The sequence below is a fragment of the Rhinoraja longicauda genome, chromosome 34 (assembly GCF_053455715.1).
Source record: "Rhinoraja longicauda isolate Sanriku21f chromosome 34, sRhiLon1.1, whole genome shotgun sequence".
In the NCBI taxonomy this organism is placed as follows: domain Eukaryota; kingdom Metazoa; phylum Chordata; class Chondrichthyes; order Rajiformes; family Arhynchobatidae; genus Rhinoraja; species Rhinoraja longicauda.
Genome location: NC_135986.1, coordinates 6379187 through 6403038, shown reverse-complemented (window position 1 = coordinate 6403038; position 23852 = coordinate 6379187). Strand labels below are relative to the sequence as shown.

Here is a 23852-nt window from a genome sequence, read left to right as displayed (position 1 = left end):
CCCCTCCCCCCACTCAATTGCATACTATTCTAACTTAGAAAGTCCTCCTTCTCCCCCCCCCCTCCATTTCCAGGTCTAAACCCAGGAACACCAACCAACAGCACCACAAATGCCTTCATCAGGAGGACAGCAGTTAAAAGTGGTATTTATTCACAAAATGCTGGAGTAACTCAGCAGGTCAGGCAGCATCTCAGGAGAGAAGGAATGGGTGACGTTTCGGGTCGAGACCCTTCTTCAGACTGATGTCAGGGGGGGCGGGACAAAGGAAGGATCTAGGTGGAGACAGGAAGATAGAGGGAGAACTGGGAAGGGGGAGGGGAAGGGAGGGACAGAGGAACTATCTAAAGTTGGAGAAGTCAATGTTCATACCGCTGGGCTGCAAGCTACCCAGGCGAAATATGAGGTGCTGTTCCTCCAATTTCCGGTGGGCCTCACTATGGCACTGGAGGAGGCCCATGACAGAAAGGTCAGACTGGGAGTGGGAGGGGGAGTTGAAGTGCTCAGCCACCGGGAGATCGGTTTGACCAACGCGGACCTAGCACAGGTGTTGAGCGAAGCGATCGCCGAGCCTGCATTTGGTTTTGCCGATGTAAATAAGTTGACATCTGGAGCAGCGGATGCAATAGATGAGGTTGGAGGAGGTGCAGGTGAACCTCTGTCTCACCTGGAAAGACTGTTTGGGTCCTTGGATGGAGTTGAGGAGGGAGGTAAAGGGACAGGTGTTGCATCTATATTAGTTAAAAGTGGTAGCTCACGACCCCTTCAAGGCCAATTGTGGGCGGGGAACAAATATTAGTGACCCTAGGTTTAGTTTTAGAGATGCAGCATGGAAAATGATCCTTCTGCCCCCACCCGAGTCTACACTGACCATTGACCACCCACTCAAACTAGTTCTCTGTAATCTCCCTTTCATACCCCCACTCTTCACAGTAGGGGGGCAATCTACATTAACCTGGAAACCCACGCGACGGCTGTGAGAACGTGCAAACTCCACGCAGACAGCAACCCAAGTTCACGATTGAGCCTGGGTGTCCGGTGCTGCTCGACCGGTTTCAAAACGAAGAAATAAAGCACGAGTAAGACATTCTTAAGTAACAGGAAATTCATGTTATGTTCTATTCAAGGGCCGGGGTAGTGAAAACAGACAATAGACAATAGGTGCAGGAGTAGGCCATTCGACCCTTCGAGCCAGCACCGCCATCCAATGTGATCATGGCTGATCATTCTCAATCAGTACCCCGTTCCTGCCTTCTCCCCATACCCCCTGAATCCGCTATCCTTAAGAGCTCTATCTAGCTCTCTCTTGAATGCATTCAGAGAATTGGCCTCCACTGCCTTCTGAGGCAGAGAATTCCACAGATTCACAACTCTCTGACTGAAAAAGTTTTTCCTCATCTCAGTTCCAAATGGCCTACCCCTTATTCTTAAACTGTGGCCCCTTGTTCTGGACTCCCCCAACATTGGGAACATGTTTCCTGCCTCTAACGTGTCCAACCCCTTAATAATCTTATACGTTTCGATAAGATCCCCTCTCATCCGTCTAAATTCCAGTGTATACAAGCCTAGTCGCTCCAGTCTTTCAACATATGACAGTCCCGCCATTCCGGGAATTAACCTGGTGAACCTACGCTGCACGCCCTCAAGGGATGAAATCCAAAGGCTGGCAGCATGGTGTTCAGTGAACAATCTTGTCCTGAACTCCTCCAAAACAAAGGAACTTATAATTGACTTCAGGAAAACCAGTGTAGAACACGACCCACTCTACATCAATGGGGTCTGTGTGGAAAGGGTACCCGCTTTCAGGTTCCTGGGTACGCACATCGCAGAGGATCTTACCTGGTCTACCAACACCATCACCACAGTAAAGAAGGCACAGCAGAGACTCCACTTCCTGAGGATCCTCAGGAAAACCAACCTGCAGGAGAAGCTCATGATGTCCTTCTATCGCTGCTCCATCGAGAGTGTGCTGGCATACTGTATAACCACATGGTATGCCAGCTGCTCAGAAAAGGACAGGAAGGCCCTTCAGAGGGTCATCACAACGGCCCAGAAGATCATCGGCTGCTCACTGCCCTCCCTGGAGCACCTGTTCAGCCTACGCTGCCTCAGTAGAGCAGGAAAAATAATAAAAGATCCATCCCACCCCGGCCACCGTCTGTTTGTTCATCTGCCCTCTGGTCGACGTTTCAGGTCGATCAAATCCCGAACAAACAGACTTAAGAACAGTTTTTACCCCAGGGCCATACGAGAACTGAACACTACCTTCTGCACTAGGCAACACCGTTAAAAAATCTTTGTACTTAATATAATTGTATTTATTTGTTTTTGCATTTATTGCATATATGTTTTACGCACCGTCAGGATTGGCTATTTTTTAATTTCGTTGTACTCGTTGCAATGACAATAAATGAATATTATTATATTATAATAGCTGTGAGAGTCTCAATGTAATACCTTAGCAAACTCATGTCATGGTTCAAATAGTTTAGAATAATCCAGAGTCTCACAGCAAGAATATGATGTAGTAGTTTTATCAACTCCAATGATAAAAGGTCACACTACAATCACAGACTGTGTTTCAGAGCAATAATAGCACTCAAAGTCACTATTTTAGAGCATCTTTTACAACCTCTGAACGTCTTGAATTGCTTTACAGGCAAACAGTACATATAAAAATGTAAATTTGGACTTGTGCACATAAAGCCCCTTACAAACAGCAAGATAAATGATTGGATCTGGTGTCGATTAAGGGATAAATCCCCTGTTCCTTGTCAACTAGGATATTTTACTGAGGCAGACAGGACCATTGGCTTCACACCAGCAATGAGGTGTGTGGTAAGGATGCTGGTTTTGCACAAAATGCTGGAGTAACTCAGCGGGTCAGGCAGCGTCTCTGGAGTGAAGGACTGGGTGATGTTTCGGGTCGAGACCCTTCTTCAGTCTGGGTCTTGACTTGGTCTGAAGAAGGGTCTCGAGCCGAAACATCACCCATTCATTCACTGCGGAGATGCTGCCTGTCCCGCTGAGTTACTCCACCAATTTGTGTCCATTGTGTTCCCTTGGAGCCGGCATCTTGTTTCCATGAAGGCAAATTTCAACTCGTCACCTTCAGTCGGAAACGAGGAACTGCATACTCTGATTTACAGAAAAAGACACAAATTGGTGGAGTAAGTCAGCGGCTCAGACCGTATCTCTGCAGAACATGGACAGGTGACGTTTCAGGTCGGGACCCTTCTTCAGACTAACAGATCATGTGAGGAAACGAGGCAAGCAGAACAGCCAATTACACCATGGATGCAAAGGTGTGTGGGGGGTGGGGGGTGATTTAAACAGCTTCTGTTTCAATGTCCCACGTGATTTAAGACAGAAGCACATTACTTGCATCAGCTCGCTTAGGGTAAGCAACACAGCATTGTACTTTAGGACCAGTAGATAAATCTGATGCTGAAACACAACATAAACAAGCGAGACTCAGTTCCATCTGACCCAGCAGTGTGTAGATCGTGAATGAATGGATGGGAGCACACACACAGACACACACTGGGCTGGCCCTTAATGAATGGATAAGGACACATACTGTGCAGGAAGGAACTGCAGGTGCTGGTTTACACCGAAGATAGACACAAAATGCCGGAGTAACTCAGCGGGACGGGCAGCATCTCTGGAGAAAAGGAACGGGTGAAGTTTCGGGTCCAGACCCTTCTTAAGACTGAGAATCAGGGGAAGAGGAAAACTAGTGATATTGGAAGAGTAAGGTGTGAAAATGACAGATCAAAGCAGACGATGTTACAAGGCAATAGAGAATGGTTCATTGTTGGCTGGGGGGAGGGTGATGAGACATGCAAACCGTGAAATGAATCGGGAAGGCAATGATTCTAGTCGGAGTACTAGGGTGGGGGAGGGATGGTGAGGGAAAGCAAGGGTTACTTGAACATACTAGGCTGGGCCTGAATGAATGGATAAGGACACAGATTGGGACTGGGTTGGCTCACACAGGACTACCCCTGAATGAATGGATGGGGACAAAGACTGGACTGGCCTTGAATGAATGGATGGGGATATGGACTGGCCTGAACGAATAGGTGAGAACACACACTATCTGGCCTTGAAGGAAGACACACACAATCTGGCCTTGAATGAAGACACACACAATCTGGTCTTGAAGGAAGACACACACTATCTGGCCTTGAAGGAAGACACACACAATCTGGTCTTGAAGGAAGACACACACTATCTGGCCCTGAAGGAAGACACACACTATCTAGGGCGTGCAGCGTAGGTTTACTAGGTTAATTCCCGGAATGGCGGGACTGTCATATGTTGAAAGACTGGAGCGGCTAGGCTTGTACACACTGGAATTTAGAAGGATGAGAGGGGATCTTATCGAAACGTATAAGATTATTAAGGGGTTGGACACGTTAGAGGCAGGAAACATGTTCCCGATGTTGGGGAGTCCAGAACAAGGGGCCACAGTTTAAGAATAAGGGGTAGGCCATTTACAACTGAGATGAGGAAAAACCTTTTCAGTCAGAGAGTTGTGAATCTGTGGGATTCTCTGCCTCAGAAGGCAGTGGAGGCCAATTCTGAATGCATTCAAGATAGAGCTCTTAAGGATAGCGGAGTCAGGGGGTATGGGGAGAAGGCAGGAACGGGGTACTGATTGGGAATGATCAGCCATGATCACATTGAATGGCGGTGCTGGCTCGAAGGGCCGAATGGCCTCCTCCTGCACCTATTGTCTATTGGTCTTGAAGGAAGACACACACTATCTGGTCTTGAATGAAGACACACACTAGCCAGCCCTGAATGAATGGATGGGTCAGTGTGTTGGATGCGATAGACACAAAATGCTGGGGCGTGCCCACTGGACCGGCCCTGAATGAATGGGTCGGGCCGATGAGGGACGCCTCAGTTGCACGGCTCGACCAGCTCGCCCTTGGGCAGCGCCAGGAAGACCCTGATGTGGATGGCAGAGTTGTTCCTGGTGCGGGTGACGGCCTCGGCCTCGTCCAGCTCGGGCTCCAGCTCATCGACCAGCTCGACGGTGGAGGTGTTGGCGGCGACCTGCAGGGCGCCGAAGCTGGCGGCCTGCAGCTGCAGGGCGATGTTGATGGCCCGGTTGATGGCCAGCCCCAGGCCGTGGATGCAGATCTCGCCGTAGCCGCCGCCCTCCAGCATCTTCTGGCAGCGCCCCAGCTGCGCCTTGAAGTCGGTCTTCATGTTGACGTAGATGTCATTCTTGCGGCGGGGCAGTTTGTGGGGCAGCCGCTTGCGGAGGGTGTACTCCACCGGGTCCATGTCGCCCGCGCTCTCTGCCGCCGCAGTCGGCCCCATCGATCGGTCAGCCATGGCTGCTGGGGGGGGGGGGGAGACAGAGCAAGGACAGCCCAAGGACAGACATGTCAGTGTGTGGAGCAACATCAGGCCCATAGAGCTCTTAAGGATAGCGGAGTCAGGGGGTATGGGGAGAAGGCAGGAACGGGGTACTTAACATAGAAAATAGGTGCAGGAGTAGGCCATTCGGCCCTTCGAGCCTGCACCGCCATTCAATATGATCATGGCTGATCATCCAACTCAGTATCCCGTACCTGCCTTCTCTCCATACCCCCTGATCCCTTTAGCCACAAGGGCCACATCTAACTCCCTCTTAAATATAGCCAATGAACTGGCCTCAATTACCCTCTGTTGCAGAGAATTCCACAGACTCACCACTCTCTGTGTGAAGAAATGGTTTCTCATCTCGGTCCTAAAAGACTTCCCCCTTATCCTTAAGCTGCGACCCCTGGTTCTGGACTTCCCCAACATCGGGAACAATCTTCCCGCATCTAGCCTCTCCAACCCCTTAAGAATTTTGTAAGTTTCTATAAGATCCCCCCTCAATCTTCTAAATTCCAGCGAGTACATACTGATTGAGAATGATCAGCTGTGATCACATTGAATGGCGGTGCGTACAGGCTCGTAGGGCCGAATGGCCTCCTCCTGCACCTATTGTCTATTGTCATACGGTCACAGATGCGACGTACAAAATTCTTATGGGGTTGGACAGGCTAGATGCGGGAAGATTGTTCCCGATGTTGGGGAAGTCCAGAACAAAGGGCCACAGTTTAAGGATAAGGGGGAAGTCTTTTAGGACCGAGATGAGAACGTTTTTTTTCACACAGAGAGTGGTGAATCTGTGGAATTCTCTGCCACAGAAGGTAGTTGAGGCCAGTTCATTGGCTATATTTAAGAGGGAGTTAGATGTGGCCCTTGTGGCTAAAGGGATCAGGGGGTATGGAGAGAAGGCAGGTACGGGTTACTGAGTTGGATGATCAGCCATGATCATATTGAATGGCGGTGCGTACAGGCTCGAAGGGCCGAATGGCCTCCTCCTGCACCTATTTTCTATGTTTCTATGTTTCAACGGTGTGGAGGGAGAGAAGGAGGGTGGGGAGATGCCAGGGAGCTGGTTTCAGGCCCAGACTTGAGACTTTAGAGATACACTGGAGTTTAGAAGGATGAGAGGGGATCTTATAGAAACGCATACAATTATAAAAGGACTGGACAAGCTAGATGCAGGAAAAATGTTCCCAATGTTGGGCGAGTCCAGAACCAGGGGCCAAACACACACACAGTCAAAGAATAAAGGGGAGGCCATTTAAAACTGAGGCGAGAAAAAACTTTTTCACCCAGAGAGTTGTGAATTTGTGGGATTCTCTGCCACAGAGGGCAGTGGAGGCCAAATCACTGGATGGATTTAAGAGAGAGTTAGATAGAGCTCTAGGGGCTAGTGGAATCAAGGGATATGGGGAGAAGGCAGGCACGGGTTACTGATTGTGAATGATCAGCCATGATCACAATGAATGGCGGTGCGTACAGGCTCGAAGGGCCAAATGGCCTCCTCCTCCACCAAGTCCACGGAAACCAGCTATCCCTGCACACTAGTACTAGTACTAAGCTACACACTGGGGACAATTTACAATGTTACTGATTTAAATTTTTAGATTTAGAGATACAGCGCGGAAACAGGCCCTTCGGCCCACCGAGTCCGCGCCGCCCAGCGATCCCCGCACATTAACACTATCCTACACACACTAGGGACAATTTTTACATTTACCCAGTCAATTAACCTACATACCTGTACGTCTTTGGAGTGTGGGAGGAAACCGAAGATCTCGGAGAAAACCCACGCAGGTCACGGGGAGAACGTACAAACTCCGTACAGACAGCGCCCGTAGTCAGGATCGAACCTGAGTCTCCGGCACTGCATTCGCTGTAAGGCGGCAACTCTACCGCTGCGCCACCGTGCCACCCTGCCGAGGGTGATGGTGCCACTTGGATGTACAGCAGCAAGGCCTGGAGACAAGGAACCTAGAGCTTCTTCCCCACTGTTATCAAACCATGGAATGATTCTCCCATGAACTACAGGCTTAGTCCTGATCTTCCAACCTATCTCATTGTGGCCACTGCACTTTTCTCTGGAACTGTAGCACTATAATGGTGTAGCACTATATTCTGCACTCTGGTATTTTTAAGCCTACCTTGGTCTTGATGGTACTCCGGTATATTATGGCTTGAGGTAATTGGATAGCATGCAAAGTTTTTCACTGTCCCTCATTGCACGATAATTATAACCCATCTTAATTTATCAACCTGAACCGATTTTGTCTCAGGTTTGCAGCAGCTGCCGGATTTTACCTCGGTTTGGCAGCAGCTGCCTGATTTTGTTTCAGGTCTGCAGCAGCTGCCTGATTTTGTTTCAGGTCTGCAGCAGCTGCCGGATTTTGTTTCAGGTCTGCAGCAGCTGCCGGATTTTATCTCAGGTTTGCAGCAGCTGCGGGATTTTGTCTCAGGTTTGCAGCAACTGCGGGATTTTATCTCATGTGTTCAGCAGCTGCCGGATTTTACTTCAGATCTGGATTAGCTGCGAGATTTTGTTTCAGGTCTGGATCATCTGCAGGATTTTGTGTCAGGTTTACATCAGCTGTGGGATTTTACCTCAGGTCTAGATCAGCTGCGGGATTTTACCTCGGGTTTGCAGCAGCTGCCGGATTTTACTTCGGGTTTGCAACAGCTGCCGGATTTTGTTTCAGGTTTGCAGCAGCGGCCGAATTTTACCTCAGGTTGGCAGCAACCGCCGGATTTCACCTCAGGTTTACATCAGCTGCGGGATTTTACCTCGGGTTTACATCAGCTGTGGGATTTTACCTCAGGTTTGCATCAGCTGCAGGATTTTGTCTCGGGTTTGCAGCAGCTGCGGGATTTTACCTCAGGTCACAGCAGCTGGGATTTTGTTTCAGGTCTGCAGCAGCTGCCGGATTTTACCTCAGGTTTGCAGCAGCTGCAGGATTTTACATCAGGTCTGGATCTGCTGCCGGATTTTACCTCAGGTCTGGATCAGCTGCAGGATTTAGTCTCAGGTTTGCGGCAGCTGCAGGATTTTACCGCGGGTTGGCATCAACTGCGGGATTTTGTTTCAGGTTTACAGCAGCAGCCGGATTCTACCTCAGGTCTGGATCAGCTGCGGGATTTTACCTCAGGTCTGGATCAGCTGCGGGATTTTACCTCAGGTTTGCAGCAGCTCCCGGATTTTATCTCGGGTTTACATCAACTGCGGGATTTTGTTTCAGGTTTACAGCAGCTGCCGGATTCTACCTCAGGTCTGGATCAGCTGCGGGATTTTACCTCAGATCCGGATCAGCTGCGAGATTTTGTCTCAGATTTACAGCAGCTGCCGGATTTTACCTCGGGTTTACATCAGCTGCCGGATTTTATCTCGGGTTTACATCAGCTGCCAGATTTTACCTCAGGTTTGCAGCAGCTGCAGGATTTTGTTTCAGGTTTGCATCAGCTGCGGGATTTTATCTCGAGTTTGCAGCAGCTGCAGGATTCTACCTCAGGTCTGGATCAGCGGCGGGATTTTATTTCAGGTCTGCAGCAGTTGCCGGATTTTACCTCAGGTTTACATCAGCTGCCGGATTCTACCTCAGGTCTGGATCAGCTGCGTGATTTCATTTCAGGTTTGCCGCAGCTGCGGGATTTTACCTCGGGTTTGCAGCAGCTGCGGGATTTTACCTCAGGTCTGGATCAGCTGCAGGATTTCGTCTCGGGTTTGCAGCAGCTGCGGGATTTTACCTCGGGTTTACATCAGCTGCAGGATTTTACCTCGGGTTTGCAGCAGCTGCCGGATTCTACCTCAGGTCTGGATCAGCTGCGGGATTTTACCTCAGATCCGGATCAGTTACGAGATTTTGTCAGGTTTACAGCAGCTGCCGGATTTTACCTCGGGTTTACATCAGCTGCCGGATTTTACCTCAGGTTTGCAGCAGCTGCGGGATTTTGTTTCAGGTTTACATCAGCTGCGGGATTTTACCTCGGGTTTGCAGCAGCTGCGGGATTTTACCTCAGGTCTGGATCAGCTGCGGGATTTTGTCTCAGGTCTGGATCAGCTGCAGGATTTTGTCTCGGGTTTGCAGCAGCTGCCGGATTTTACCTCGGGTTTGCATCAGCTGCATGATTTTGTTTCAGGTTTACATCAGCTGCGGGATTTTACCTCAGGTCTTGATCAGATGCGTGATTTTACCTCAGGTCTGGATCAGCAGCAGGATTTCGTCTCAGGTTTGCGGCAGCTGCAGGACTTTATCTCGGGTTTACATCAGCTGCCGGATTTTACCTCGGGTTTACATCAGCTGCCGGATTTTGTCTCAGGTCTGAATCAGCTGCGGGGTTTTACCTCACGTTTGCAGCAGCTGCGGGATTTTACCTCGGGTTTGCGGCAGCTGCGGGATTTTACCTCAGGTTTACATCAGCTGCGGGATTTTACCTCAGGTTTACATCAGCTGCGGAATTTTACCTCAGGTCTGGATCAGCTGCGTGATTTTACCTCAGGTCTGCAGCAGCTGCAGGATTTTGTTTCAGGTTTACATCAGCTGCCGGATTTTACCTCAGGTTTGCAGCAGCTGTCGGATTTTACCTCGGGTTTACATCAGCTGCAGGAGTTTACCTCGGGTTTGCAGCAGCTGCGGGATTTTATTTCAGGTTTACATCAGCTGCGGGATTTTACCTCGGGTTTGCATCAGCTGCGGGATTTTATCGCGGGTTTGCATCAGCTGCGGGATTTTATCTCGGGTTTGCATCAGCTGCGGGATTTTACCTCGGGTTTTACCTCAGGATCCCGACGTCTGCAGGATTGTAGTTTCTTTCGCAGCGGCTCACGTGACCGGCGCCGTCCCGTTCACCGCGCGTCGGGTCTGTGGCGGCGCTGGAAGGTGGTCTGGTCTTCTCCCCCCCACCCCACCACACACACACCGGGAGAGCAGCGACGCCCGTCCCGCGGAGGTTGAGCCGCGTATTCCGCTCCGTCACCCGGCTGCGATCGCCGCCTCTCGCCCGTCCCCTCAAGGCCGCCGCACACCGCCCGTACCGCGCGTGCGCCAAGACCTCATCAAAATGGCGGCGGGCCAAGAGCGGACCATCAGTGACACCTGCGCCGACAGCGCCCCCCACCGCTGGGAGGCTTGCAAGTGGCTTTCAGGTGACATTGCATTGTTTGAATACATTTCAAGTCAAGTTTACTGTAAGAAAATAACTGCAGATGACCTGCTGAGTTACTCCAGCATTTTGTGAATAAATACCTTCGATTTGTACCAGCAAATAAACTTGTCTGGTCCACTCGTCCCTTCCCACCCAAACCACCCCATCCCCGGGCACTTTCCCCTGCAACCGCACGAGATGCAACACCTGTCCCTTTACCTCCCCCCTCAACTCCATCCAAGGACCCAAACAGTCTTTCCAGGTGAGACAGAGGTTCACCTGCACCTCCTCCAACCTTATCTATTGCATCCGCTGCTCTAGATGTCAACTTATTTACATCGGCGATACCAAACGCAGGCTCGGCGATCGCTTCGCTCAACACCAGCGCTCAGTCCGCCTTAACCAACCTGATCTCCCGGTGGCTGAGCACTTCAACTCCCCTCCCACTCCCAGTCTGACCTTTCTGTCATGGGCCTCCTCCAGTGCCATAGTGAGGCCCAGCGCAAATTGGAGGAACAGCACCTCATATTTCGCCTGGGCAGCTTGCAGCCCAGTGGTATGAACATCGATTTCTCCAACTTTAGATAGTTCCTCTGTCCCTCCCATCCCCTCCTCCTTCCCAGATCTCCCTCTATCTTCCCGTCTGCACCTATATCCTTCCTTTGTCCCGCCCCCTCCCCTGACATCAGTCTGAAGATGGGTCTCGACCCGAAACGTCACCCATTCCTTCTCTCCTGAGATGCTGCCTGACCTGCTGAGTTACTCCAGCATTTTGTGAATAAATACCTTCGATTTGTACCATAAGTATAATACAATAACTGCAGATGCTGGTACAAATCGAAGGTATTTATTTCACAAAATGCTGGAGTAACTCAGTAGGTCAGGCAGCATCTCAGGAGAGAAGGAATAGGAACAAACAAGAGAGAAATAAACAAGTTTATTTGTCACACACACATACAAGATGTGCAGTGAAATGAAAGTTCACCCACAGTCCAGCAATAGAGCAATAAAAATAAACAATAACACACACAATCACAACCAACACAAAACAAAAACAAAAGAAACATCCATCACAGTGAGTCTCCTCCAGTCACCTCCTCACTGTGATGGAAGGCCAGAATGTCTTTTCTCTTCCTCTGCCGTCTTCTCCCGCGGTCAGGCTGTTGAAGTTGCCACGTTCCAGGCCGCGCCGGACGGTGAAAGGTCCGCAGCGGGCCGACCCAAGCCCCGCGATCCGGGGCGGGCGAAGACAATAGACAATAGGTGCAGGAGGAGGCCATTCGGCCCTTCGCACCAGCACCGCCATTCAATGTAATCATGGCTGATCATTCTTAATCAGTACCCTGTTCCTGCCTTCTCCCCATACCCCCTGACTCCGCTATCCTTAAGAGCTCTATCCAGCTCTCTCTTGGAAGCATCCAGAGAATTGGCCTCCACTGCCTTCTGAGGCAGAGAATTCCACAGATTCACAACTCTCTGACTGAAAAAGTTTTTCCTCATCTCAGTTCTAAATGGCCGACCCCTTATTCTTAAACTGTGTGTGGCCCCTGGTTCTGGACTCCCCCAACATTGGGGAAGGGGAGGGGAGGGGGAGAGAGGGAGGAGGGAGGATAAGGGTGGTTGAGGGGAATGGAGTGGGAGGGGAAAGGGGGGAGGGGAAGGGGGAGAGGAGGGGGAAGGGGGAGGGGGGGTGAGAAGGGGCGGGGGAGGGGAAAGAGGGGTGGTTGAGGGGAATGGAGTGGAAGGGGAAAGAGGGGGAAGGGAAGGAGGGGGAGTGGGGAGGGGGGGGAGAGAGGGGAGTGGGGGAGAGAGGGGAGGGGAAGGAGGGGGGGAGGAGAGAGGGGAAGGGGAGTGGAGGGGGGAGGGGAAGGGGGAGTGAGTGGGAGGGGGAAGGGAGGGGAGGGAGGGAGGGGAAGGAGGGGGGGTTGAGGGGAATGGAGTGGGAGGGGAAAGGGGGGAGGGGAAGGATGGGGAGAGGGGATGGGGGAGTGGAGGGGGGAGGGGGAGGGGAGAGAGAGTTTTGGCCCCAACGGGTCCACTTGGTCTAGTATCCCTCTAAATCTGTCCTATCCATGTCTAAATGTTTCTCAAATGTTGCTGCGTTGGTACCTACCTGGAGTAACTCAGCAGGTCAGGCACCATCTCTGGAGAATATGAATGGGTGAGCTTTTGGGTCAAGACCCTCCTTCGGACTCTTGGTCTGGAACTGGGCCTGGAGTCCAGGTGAGTTGAAGGCCTCAGGATGCTGGCAGCCGGGGGGAGAGGCGAGGATCGGCCGGGGCAACGGTCGTGGGCGGTGGCGTGGTGGTGGCTGGCACGGCCTGGAACCGGCCGAGGAAGGTGTGTGGGCCGGCGGTGGATGCAGTAGGTCTGGCCTGGAAGCAGCAGGGCAGGAACAAGCCAGGGGTGGCTTTGGTGGTGAAGATCGTCAGGTCCGCCCGTTATAACCGAAATCCGTTATGAAAAGTTCCGTATAAACGAGGATTTACCGTATATTGTTTTTTTACTAATTTATTTAACTTTTTGTTGTATATTCTGGTATCTACTGCGTACTATGTTCACATACTTAGAAACATAGACAATAGGTGCAGGAGGAGGCCATTCGGCCCTTCGAGCCAGCACCGCCATTCATTGTGTAAGAAAATAACTGCAGATGCTGGTACAAACCGAAGGTATTTATTCACAAAATGCTGGAGTAACTCAGCGGGTCAGGCAGCATCTCAGTTCATAAACTGCTGGAGTAACTCAGCAGGTCAGGCAGCATCTCAGTTCACTAAATGCTGGAGTATTCATTCAGCCATTCATTGTGATCATGGCTGATCATCCACAATCAGTAACCCGTGCCTGCCTTCTCCCCATATCCCTTGATTCCACCAGCCCCAGGAGCTCTATCTAACGTTGTGCTGTTGCAAGTAAGAATTTAATCGTTCCGTTTCGCGACATCTATATACTAAAACTCTCGTTTGTAATCTTGTTTGTGACTGAACTTCAGCCAAAATGGTGCACGATAGCGCGACAACTTTAGGCCCACCTTACTCACCATTGTCACTTTAGTGATAATGCAAGTAGTCTTATTGAAATTGGTGTTATATTTTTTCAGTTATTCACATTTGAAAGTTTAAAAGGAGGGGAGGGGGAGAGGAGGAGGGAGGAGGGAGGGGGAAGGGGGAGTGGGGGAGAAGGTAGAGGGGAGGGGGCGGTTGAGGAGAGAGGGGAGGGGTGGGGGAGGACAGGGTGCTGCACCAATGCAGGAGAGCTTTGGGCCCAACGGGTCCACTTTGTCTAGTATGACTATAAAGAATTATTAAGGGGTTGGACACGTTAGAGGCAGGAAACATGTTCCCAATGTTGGGGGAGTCCAGAACAAGGGGCCACACAGTTTAAGAATAAGGGGTAGGCCATTTGGAACTGAGATGAAGATAAACATTTTCAGTCAGAGAGTTGTGAATCTGTGGAATTCTCTGCCTCAGAAGGCAGTGGAGGCCAATTCTCTGAATGCATTCAAGAGAGAGCTAGATAGAGCTCTTAAGGATAGCGGAGTCAGGGGGTATGGGGAGAGGGCAGGAACGGGGTACTGATTGAGAATGATCAGCCATGATCACATTGAATGGCGGTGCGTACAGGCTCGAAGGGACGAATGGCCTCCTCCTGCACCTATTGTCTATTGTCTATTGTCTATTGTCTATTGTCATCCCCACTCTTTGACCTTCAGTACCACTGCTGTCCAGTAGAGGGTGCTGTAGAAACAACATCAGTTCAACTCCTGAACATCATCAGTGCTTATTTAGAGAGGGGAATAAAAGACACAAAAGCTTCTTCAGACTGATTGTGGTGGGGGAGGAGGGAGGCGAAAGCTGGAGGGTCCCGACCCAAAACGTCACCTATCCACGTTCCCCAGAGATGCTGCCTGACCCACTGAGTTACTCCAGCACTCTGTGAAACGTCACCTATCCATGTTCTCCACAGATGCTGCCTGACCCACTGAGTTACTCCAGCACTCTGTGAAACGTCACCTATCCATGTTCTCCACAATTTACATGAATGATGCATAAAAATTAGAGAGATCAAGCTAATGCCTCTGTTATAGACAATAGGCAATAGGTGCAGGAGGAGGCCATTCGGCCCTTCGAGCCAGCACCGCCATTCAATGTGATCATGGCTGATCATTCTCAATCAGTACCCCGTTCCTGCCTTCTCCCCATACCCCCTGACTCCGCTATCATTAAGAGCTCTATCTAGCTCTCTCTTGAATGCATTCAGAGAATTGGCCTCCACTGCCTTCTGAGGCAGTGAATTCCACACATTTACAACTCTCTGACTGAAAAAGTTTTTCTTCATCTCCGTTCTAAATGGCCTACCCCTTATTCTTAAACTGTGGCCCCTGGTTCTGGACTCCCCCAACATTGGGAACATGTTTCCTGCCTCTAACGTGTCCAACCCCTTAATAATCTTAAATGTTTCGATAAGATCCCCTCTCATCCTTCTAAATTCCAGTGTATACAAGCCTAGCCGCTCCAGTCTTTCAACATATGACAGTCCCGCCATTCCGGGAATTAACCACGTGAACTTACGCTGCACGCCCTCAATAGCAAGAATATCCTTCCTCAAATTTGGAGACCAAAACTGCACACAGTACTCCAGCTGCGGTCTCACTAGGGCCCTGTACAACTGCAGAAGGACCTCTTTGCTCCTATACTCAACTCCTCTTGTTATGAAGGCCAACATTCCATTGGCTTTCTTCACCGCCTGCTGTACCTGCATGCTTCCTTTCAGTGACTGATGCACTAGGACACCCAGATCTCGTTGTACGTCCCCTTTTCCTAACTTGATGCTGCCTGACCCGCTGGGTTACTCCAGCATTGCATCATTTTTGTTCCTTCCATGGTATAGTATGGCCCACAATCCTGACGTCAGAATGCTGAATCTATCAGGACGATGCCTGGTTGGTGATCGGTTCACCCCCACGCCTCTCCCTCTATTAATTCCACTTCCCCCAACCCCGTCATTCAGTTCCTGTCCCTTCTTCCAACCTCATATCTCCCACTCCTCCCTACAGCGCCCCTCGTTTCTTTCCTTCTCCGTTCCCTTCTACTCAATACTCTTCAGGACAGCGGTAGAGTTGCTGCCTCACAGCGCCGGGTTTGATCCCGACCACGGGCGCCGTCTGTACGGAGTTTGTACGTTCTCCCCGTGACCTGCATGGGATTTTTCCCAGGTGATCCGGTTTCCTCCCACTCTCCAAAGACGTACAGATTTGTAGGTTAATTGGCTTCTGTAAATTGCCCCTAGTGTGTGGGATAGTGCTCGTGTACGGTGTGATCGCTGGTCGGCACGGACATGGTCGGCCGAAGGGCCTGTTTTTAACGCCGTTTTTGGCCGAAGGGCCTGTTTTTAACGCTAGAGGTAAAGATCCTTCCCTCTGTTTCCACATTTTACTCCCCACATTCCTCCCTTATCGGACTTATCGAATAGTGAAAGGCCTGGATAGAATGGATGATGAGAGGGTGTTTCTACTAGTTGGAGAGTCTCGAACCAGAGGCCACAGCTGAATAAAAGGACGTACCTTTAGAAAGATGAGGGGGAATTTTGTTAGTCAGAGGGCGGTGAATCTGTGGGATTCAGTGGAGGCCAAGTCAGTGGATAGTTTTAAGGCTGAGATGGATGGATCTATTATAAAAGACGAAATTGCGCAGCATTTGGATCGCAGTAACAGGATCGTTCCGAGTCAGCATGGATTTACGAAGGGGAAATCGTGCTTGACTAATCTACTGGAATTTTTTGAGGATGTAACTAGGAAAATTGACAGGGGAGATCCGGTGGATGTGGTGTACCTTGACTTTCAGAAAGCCTTCGACAAGGTCCCACATAGGAGATTGGTGGGCAAAATTAGAGCACATGGTATTGGAGGTAGGGTACTGACATGGATAGAAAGTTGGTTGACAGACAGAAAGCAAAGAGTGGGGATAAATGGGTCCCTTTCAGAATGGCAGGCAGTGACTAGTGGGGTACCGCAAGGCTCGGTGTTGGGACCGCAGCTATTTACAATATCTTGGATGAAGGGATTAAAAGTACCATTAGCAAATTTCAATGACTTGGATGAAGGGATTAAAAGTACCATTAGCAAATTTGCCGATGATACAAAGCTAGGTGGCAGTGTGAACTGTGAAGAAGATGCTATGAAGTTGCAGGGTGACTTAGACAGGTTGTGTGAGTGGGCGGATGCATGGCAGATGCAGTTTAATGTAGATAAGTGTGAGGTTATCCACTTTGGTGGTAAGAATAGGAAGGCAGATTATTATTTGAATGGTTTCAAGTTAGGAAAAGGGGACGTACAACGTGATCTGGGTGTCCTAATGCATCAGTCACTGAAGGGATGCATGCAGGTACAGCAGGCAGTGAAGAAAGCCACTGGAATGTTGGCCTTCATAACAAGAGGAGTTGAGTATAGGAGCAAAGAGGTCCTTCTGCAGTTGTACAGGGCCCCAGTGAGACCGCACCTGGAGTACTGTGTGCAGTTTTGCTCTCCAAATTTGAGGAAGGATATTCTTGCTATTCAGGGCGTGCAGCGTAGGTTTACTAGGTTAATTCCCGGAATGGCGGGACTGTCATATGTTGAAAGACTGGAGCAACTAGGTTTGTATACACTGGAATTTAGAAGGATGAGAAGGGATCTTATCGAAACGTATAAGATTATTAAGGGGTTGGACATGTTAGAGGCAGGAAACATGTTCCCAATGTTGGGGGAGTCCAGAACCAGGGGCCACAGTTTAAGAATAAGGGGTAGGCCATTTAGAACGGAGATGAGGAAAAACTTTTTTAGTCAGAGAGTTGTGAATCTGTGGAATTCTCTGCCTCTGAGGGCAGTGGAGGCCAATTCTCTGAATACTTTCAAGAGAGAGCTAGATAGAGCTCTTAAGGATTGCGGAGTCAGGGGGTACGGGGAGAAAGCAGGAACGGGGTACTGATTGAGAATGATCAGCCATGATCATATTGAATGGCGGTGCTGGCTCGAAGGGCCGAATGGCCTCCTCCTGCACCTATTGTCTATTGTCTATTAATTCTTGATTAGTGCGGGTGTCAAGGGTTATGGGGAGAAGGCAGGAGAATGGGGTTGGGAGGGAGAGATAGATCAGCCATGGCGGTGCTGGCTCGAAGGGCTGAATGGCCTACTCCCGTCTAGTCAAGTCAAGTTTATTTGTCACATACACATACACGATATGCAGTGAAATGAAAGTGGCAATGCCTGCGGATTGTGCAAAAAAAAAGAATTACAGTTACAGCATATAAATTAAAGTTTGCCTATGATTGAATGGTGGTGTAGGCTAGATGGGCCGAATGCCTAATTTTGCTCCTAGACCTAAAAGATCTAAACCTTTTTGCCTTCTCACCTGCAGCATCGGTTACTATCTCCACCCATCTCACCCTGACTCATCTGCTAACCTACCCCATCTCACCTGTATCCACCTATCACTTGCCACACCCCTTCCCCTCACCCCTCTCTAACATCCATCTACAGAGTGGTCCCGACCTAGAAACAAAGAAACATAGAAAATAGGTGCAGGAGTAGGCCATTCGGCCCTTCGGCCCTTCGAGCCTGCACCGCCATTCAATATGATCATGGCTGATCATCCAGCTCAGTAGCCTGTACCTGCCTTCTCTCCATACCCCCTGATCCCTTTAGCCACAAGGGCCACATCTAACTCCCTCTTAAATATAGCCAATGAACTGGCCTCAACTACCCTCTGTGGCAGAGAATTCCACAGACTCACCACTCTCTGTGTGAAGAAATGTTTTCTCATCTCGGTCCTAAAAGACTTCCCCCTTATCCGTAAGCTCTGATCCCTGGTTCTGGACTTCCCCAACATCGGGAACAATCTAGCCTCTCCAACCCCTTAAGAATTTTATATGTTTCAATAAGATCCCCCCCTCAGTCTTCTAAATTCCAGCGAGTACAAGCCGAGTCTATCCTGTCTTTCTTCATATGAAAGTCCTGCCATCCCAGGGATCAATCTGGTGAACCTTCTCCGTACTCCCTGAAATGTTGTCTGTCCACTTCCCTCCACAGACGCTGCCTGACCCGCTGAGTTCCTCCGGCAGTCTGGTTTTTTGTTCTCTCGCTCGCAGTTCCAGCATCGGGCGCCTCTCGTGTTTTCCCGGTTCGTCTCCTTTGTGGTGCTATCTCTGGGACGACCGCACAGACTTCTCGTCGGCGCCACCGAATGACCCAACTCTCTTCCAGGGTCTGAGGCAATCGAACGCAAACCCAAGGCCGCCGCTTGCATTTGAAGTGGATTACAGAAAAGACAGACGCGGTCTGCAAACAGTAACACTTCCCATAAAGAGCACAGGTCGTATTTACCTAACCATTGAACGAAGGGCACAGGATCAAAACTATTCCAACTCTCTGTTTCGGGCGGGTTTGGCTTGCATTTGAAAGGGTTACGAGAAGGTGTTGCATTGGCATTTGAGGCTAATTTGAACCGATTTCCCAAGACCCACATCTTTCGTTTAGTTTAATTTCGTTTAGTTTAGGAGACACAAGAAACTAAAGATGCAGGGATTTGTAAGATGCAGGGAGTTAAGTATAGGAGAAAAGAGTTGTACAGGGCCCCAGTGAGACCGCACCTGGAGTACTGTGTGCAGTTTTGGTCTCCAAATTTGTGGAAGGATATTCTCGTTATTGAGGGCGTGCAGCGTAGGTTTACTAGGTTGATTCCTGGAATGGCGGGACTGTCATAGGTTGAAAGACTGGAGCGACTAGGCTTGTACACACTGGAATTTAGAAGGATGAGAGGGGATCTTATCGAAACGTATAAGATTATTAAGGGGTTGGACACGTTAGAGGCAGGAAACAATAGACAATAGACAATAGGTGCAGGAGTAGGCCAATCAGCCCTTCGAGCCAGCACCGCCATTCAATGCGATCATGGCTGATCACTCTCAATTAGTACCCCGTTCCTGCCTTCTCCCCATACCCCCTCACTCCACTATCCTTAAGAGCTCTATCCAGCTCTCTCTTGAAAGCATCCAACGAACTGGCCTCCACTGCCTTCTGAGGCAGAGAATTCCACACCTTCACCACTATCTGACTGAAAAAGTTCTTCCTCATCTCCGTTCTAAATGGCCTACCCCTTATTCTTAAACTGTGGCCCCATGTTCCCAATGTTGGGGGAGTCCAGAACAAGGGGCCACACACAGTTTAAGAATAAGGGGTAGGCCATTTAGAACGGAGATGAGGAAAAACTTTTTCAGTCAGAGAGTTGTGAATCTGTGGAATTCTCTGCCTCAGAAGGCAGTGGAGGCCAATTCTCTGAATGCATTCAAGAGAGAGCTGGATAGAGCTCTTAAGGATAGCGGAGTCAGGGGGTATGGGGAGAAGGCAGGAACGGGGTACTGATTGAGAATGATCGGCCGTGATCACATTGAATGGCGGTGCTGGCTCGAAGGGCCGAATGGCCTCCTCCTGCACCTATTGTCTATTGTAACTTGAGAACAATAATCTGCTGCTCTACAACAATTCCCATTGCCAAAGAGGCTCTGTCGAAACCAAAGACATTGTCTAACAAGGGTTCCATCGTCTAGTTTATTTTAGTTCAGTTTAGTTCTAAACTAAACTAAACATGTGGGTCTTGGCAAATGGGTTTGAATCGACCTTGAATGTCAATGCAATACCATCCCGGAGCCCTTTCAAATGCAAGGCAGATCCTCCCTAAACATCCAGCGGGGAAATGTCCAAAATATACACAGTGCCAACACAAGGAGTGAGACAGAGGTTCACCTGCACCTCCTCCAACCTCATCTATTGCATCCGCTGCTCCAGATGTCAACTTATTTACATCGGCGAAACCAAGCGCAGGCTCGGCGATCGCTTCGCTCAACACCTGCGCTCGGTCCGCATTAACCAAACTGATCTCCCAGTGGCCGAGCACTTCAACTCCCCCTCCCATTCCAAGTCTGACGTTTCTGTCATGGGCCTCCTCCAGTGCCATCGTGAGGCCCACCGGAAATTGGAGGAACAGCACCTCATATTTCGCCTGGGCAGTTTGCAGCCCAGTGGTATGAACATCGACTTCTCCAACTTTAGATAGTTCCTCTGTCCCTCCCTTCCCCTCCTCCTTCCCAGATCTCCCTCTATCTTCCTGTCTCCACCTATATCCTTCCTTTGTCCCGCCCCCCTGACATCAGTCTGAAGAAGGGTCTCGACCCGAAACGTCACCCATTCCTTCTCTCCTGAGATGCTGCCTGACCTGCTGAGTTACTCCAGCATTTTGTGAATAAATCGATTTGTACCAGCATCTGCAGTTATTTTCTTATACAAGCAGTGAGCCGAGGTCCACATCTTTAGTTTTAGTTTAGAACTAAAATTAAAACTAAAACTAGTTTTAAACTAAACTAAACTAGGGGGGGTGGGTGTATGGAACGAGCTGCCAGAGTCAGTCTGAACAAGGGTCTCGACCCGAAACGTCGCCCATTCCTTCTCTCCTGACATGCTGCCTGACCTGCTGAGTTACTCCAGCATTTTTGTGAATACATACCTTCCATTTGTACCAGCATCTGCAGTTATTTTCTCACGCTACCCGTTGCTCCACACTGCGATTTCTCCTCAAGGCATGTCCACTTTGAAGACGTTCTCCTCCTCTCTTCGACGAGGGTTTAGCATCATGCTCTCTCGCTGCTACCCCCTCTGTGATTTCTCCTGCTCTACGACCACATTTTGGACACAGACTCGCTACCACAGCCACGTCTGCTTTCTTGGAAATTGCCTGCAGTCTGGGGAAGGGTCTCGACCCGAAACGTCGCCCATTCCTTCTCTCCCGAGATGCTGCCTGACCCGCTGAGTTACTCCAGCATTTTGTGAATTAATACCTTCGATTTGTACCAGCATCTGCAGTTATTTTCTTACACTGAGCTGCCAGAGGAGGTAGTTGAGGCCGGTACCATTGCAACGTTTAAGAAACATTTGGACAGGTACATGGATGGGACAAGTTTGGAGGGATATGGACCAAATGCAGGCAGGTGGGACTAGTGTAGCTGAGACATGTTGGCAGGTGTGGTCAAGTTGGGTCGAAGGGCCTGTTTCCACATTGTATCACTCTGACTCTATCTACTAGTTCCCCTCTCCCCTGACTCTCATTCTGAAGAAGGGTCTCGACCCGAAACGTCACCCATTCCTTCTCTCCAGGGATGCTGCCTGACCCGCCGAGATACTCCAGCATTTTGGGCCTATCTTCGATGTTAAACTAAACCAAAGATGTGACGATCGGCTCACTGCCTGCGTGGGTGGGTGAGTAAACTTCAGACATTTACCCATTGGAAGTGTAAACCATCCCTCCTGAAAGCACGCAACAGGAATTGGCCAGCACGGTGGCCCAGCGGTAGAGTTGCTGCCTCACAGCGCCAGAGACCCGGGTTCGATCCTGACCACGGGCGGTGTCTGTACGGAGTTTGCACGTTCTCCCTGTAACCGCTTGGGATTTCTCCGGGTGCTCCGGTTTCGTCCCACACTCCAAAGACGTGCGCGTTTGTGGGTTGATTGGCTTGGGTAAGAATTGTAAATTGTCCCCAATGTATAGGATGCGGGGATCGCTGGGCGGCGTGGACCCGGTGGGCCGAAGGGCCTGTTTCAATAGACAATAGGATAGGATATTCCCTAGGACATTGAGGGAAGTTAGTGCAGAAATAGCAGGGGCTATGACGGAAATATTTCAAACGTCATTAGAAACAGGGATGGTGCCGGAAGATTGGCGCATTGCGCATGTTGTGCCTTTGTTTAAAAAAGGTTCTAAAAGTAAACCTAGCAATTATAGACCTATTAGTTTGACGTCTGTGGTGGGAAAATTAATGGAAAAGATACTTAGGGACAATATATATAATTATTTGGATAATCAAGGCCTGATTAGAAACAGTCAACATGGATTTGTGCCTGGAAGGTCATGTTTGACTAATCTTCTTGAATTTTTTGAAGAGGTTACCAGGGAAATTGATAAGGGCAAGGCTGTGGATGTTGTCTATATGGACTTCAGTAAGGCATTTGACAAGGTTCCACATGGAAGGTTGATTAAGAAGGTTAAATCGTTGGGTATTAATAGTGAGGTTGCAAGATGGATTCAACAATGGCTGAATGGGAGATACCAGAGGGTAACGGTTGACAATTGTATGTCAGGTTGGAGGCCAGTGTCTAGTGGAGTGCCCCAAGGATCTGTGTTGGGTCCACTGTTGTTTGTCATTTACATTAATGATCTGGATGATGGTGTGGCAAATTGGATTAGTAAATATGCAGATGATACTAAGATAGGTGGAGTAGTTGATAGTGAGGTAGATTTTCAAAGTCTACAGAGAGACTTGGGCCTTTTGGAAGGGTGGGCTGAAAGATGGCAGATGGAGTTTAATGCTGATAAGTGTGAGGTGCTGCATTTTGGTAGGACAAATCAAAATAGGACGTACAGGGTAAATGGTAGGGAATTGAGGAATGCAGTGGAACAGAGGGATCTGGGAATAACTGTGCATTGTTCCCTGAAGGTGGAATCTCATGTGGATAGGGTGGTGAAGAAGGCGTTTGGTATGCTTGCCTTTATAAATCAGAGCATCGAGTATAGAAGTTGGGATGTAATGTTGAAATTGTACAGGGCATTGGTGAGGCCAAATCTGGAGTATGGTGTGCAGTTCTGGTCGCCAAATTATAGGAAGGATATCGACAAAATGGAGAGGGTACAGAGGAGATTTACTAGAATGTTGCCTGGGTTTCAGCACTTAGGCTACAGAGAGAGGTTGAACAGGTTGGGTCTTTATTCTTTGGAGCGTAGAAGGTTGAGGGGGGACTTGATAGAGGTTTTTAAAATTTTGAGAGGGACGGACAGAGTTGACGTGGGTAGGCTTTTCCCTTTGAGAGTGGGGAAGATTCCAACAAGGGGACATAGCTTCAGAATTGAGGGACAAAGGTTTAGGGGTAACATGAGGGGGAACTTCTTTACTCAGAGGGTTGTGGCTGTATGGAATGGGCTTCCGGTGGAAGTGGTGGAGGCTGGCTCGATTTTATTATTTAAGAGTAAATTGGATAGGTATATGGATAGGAGGGGATTGGAGGGTTATGGTCTGAGTGCAGGTAGATGAGACTAGGTCAGGGAGAATGGTCGGCGTGGACTGGTAGGGCCGGACAGGCCTGTTTCCATGCTGTAGTTGTTATATGTTATATGTTATATGTTATAATAGATAATCGGTGCAGGAGGAGGCCATTCGGCCCTTCGAGCCAGCACCGCCATTCATGGCTGATTATTCTCAATCAGTACCCCGTTCCTGCCCTCTCCCCATACCCCCTGACTCCGCTATCCTTAAGAGCTCTA

The 23852-nt window shown here is 49.6% G+C and overlaps 1 protein-coding gene across 5 annotated transcripts; it reads right to left on the bottom strand.

The window, feature by feature from the left end:
- Positions 1-2436: 2436 nt before the first annotated feature.
- Positions 2437-10404, bottom strand: pop7 (POP7 homolog, ribonuclease P/MRP subunit). Of its 5 annotated transcripts, none has more exons than XM_078427804.1 (3): positions 10133-10404; positions 4935-5354; positions 2437-3444 (listed from the first exon to the last, which is right to left on the bottom strand). In XM_078427804.1, the coding sequence occupies exons 2-3, from the start codon at positions 5347-5349 to the stop codon at positions 3359-3361; spliced, it is 501 nt and encodes a 166-aa protein (XP_078283930.1). In that variant the 5' UTR covers positions 5350-5354; positions 10133-10404; the 3' UTR covers positions 2437-3358. The 5 variants fall into 5 exon arrangements, 4 of the variants coding, with proteins under 4 accessions (XP_078283930.1, XP_078283933.1, XP_078283931.1 ...); XM_078427807.1 differs by having other exon boundaries at positions 10145-10404; XM_078427805.1 differs by having other exon boundaries at positions 2438-3444; positions 4935-5351.
- Between the last annotated feature and the right edge of the window lie 13448 nt (positions 10405-23852).

Coding starts and splice junctions, on each gene's coding strand:
- pop7 (XM_078427804.1), bottom strand. CDS start 5,349: ATGGCTGACCGATCGATGGGGCCGACTGCGGCGGCAGAGAGCGCGGGC. Junction 3,445..4,934: donor CTTCCTGGCGCTGCCCAAGG/GCGAGCTGGTCG, acceptor GTTGTGTTTCAG/CATCAGATTTATCTACTGGT.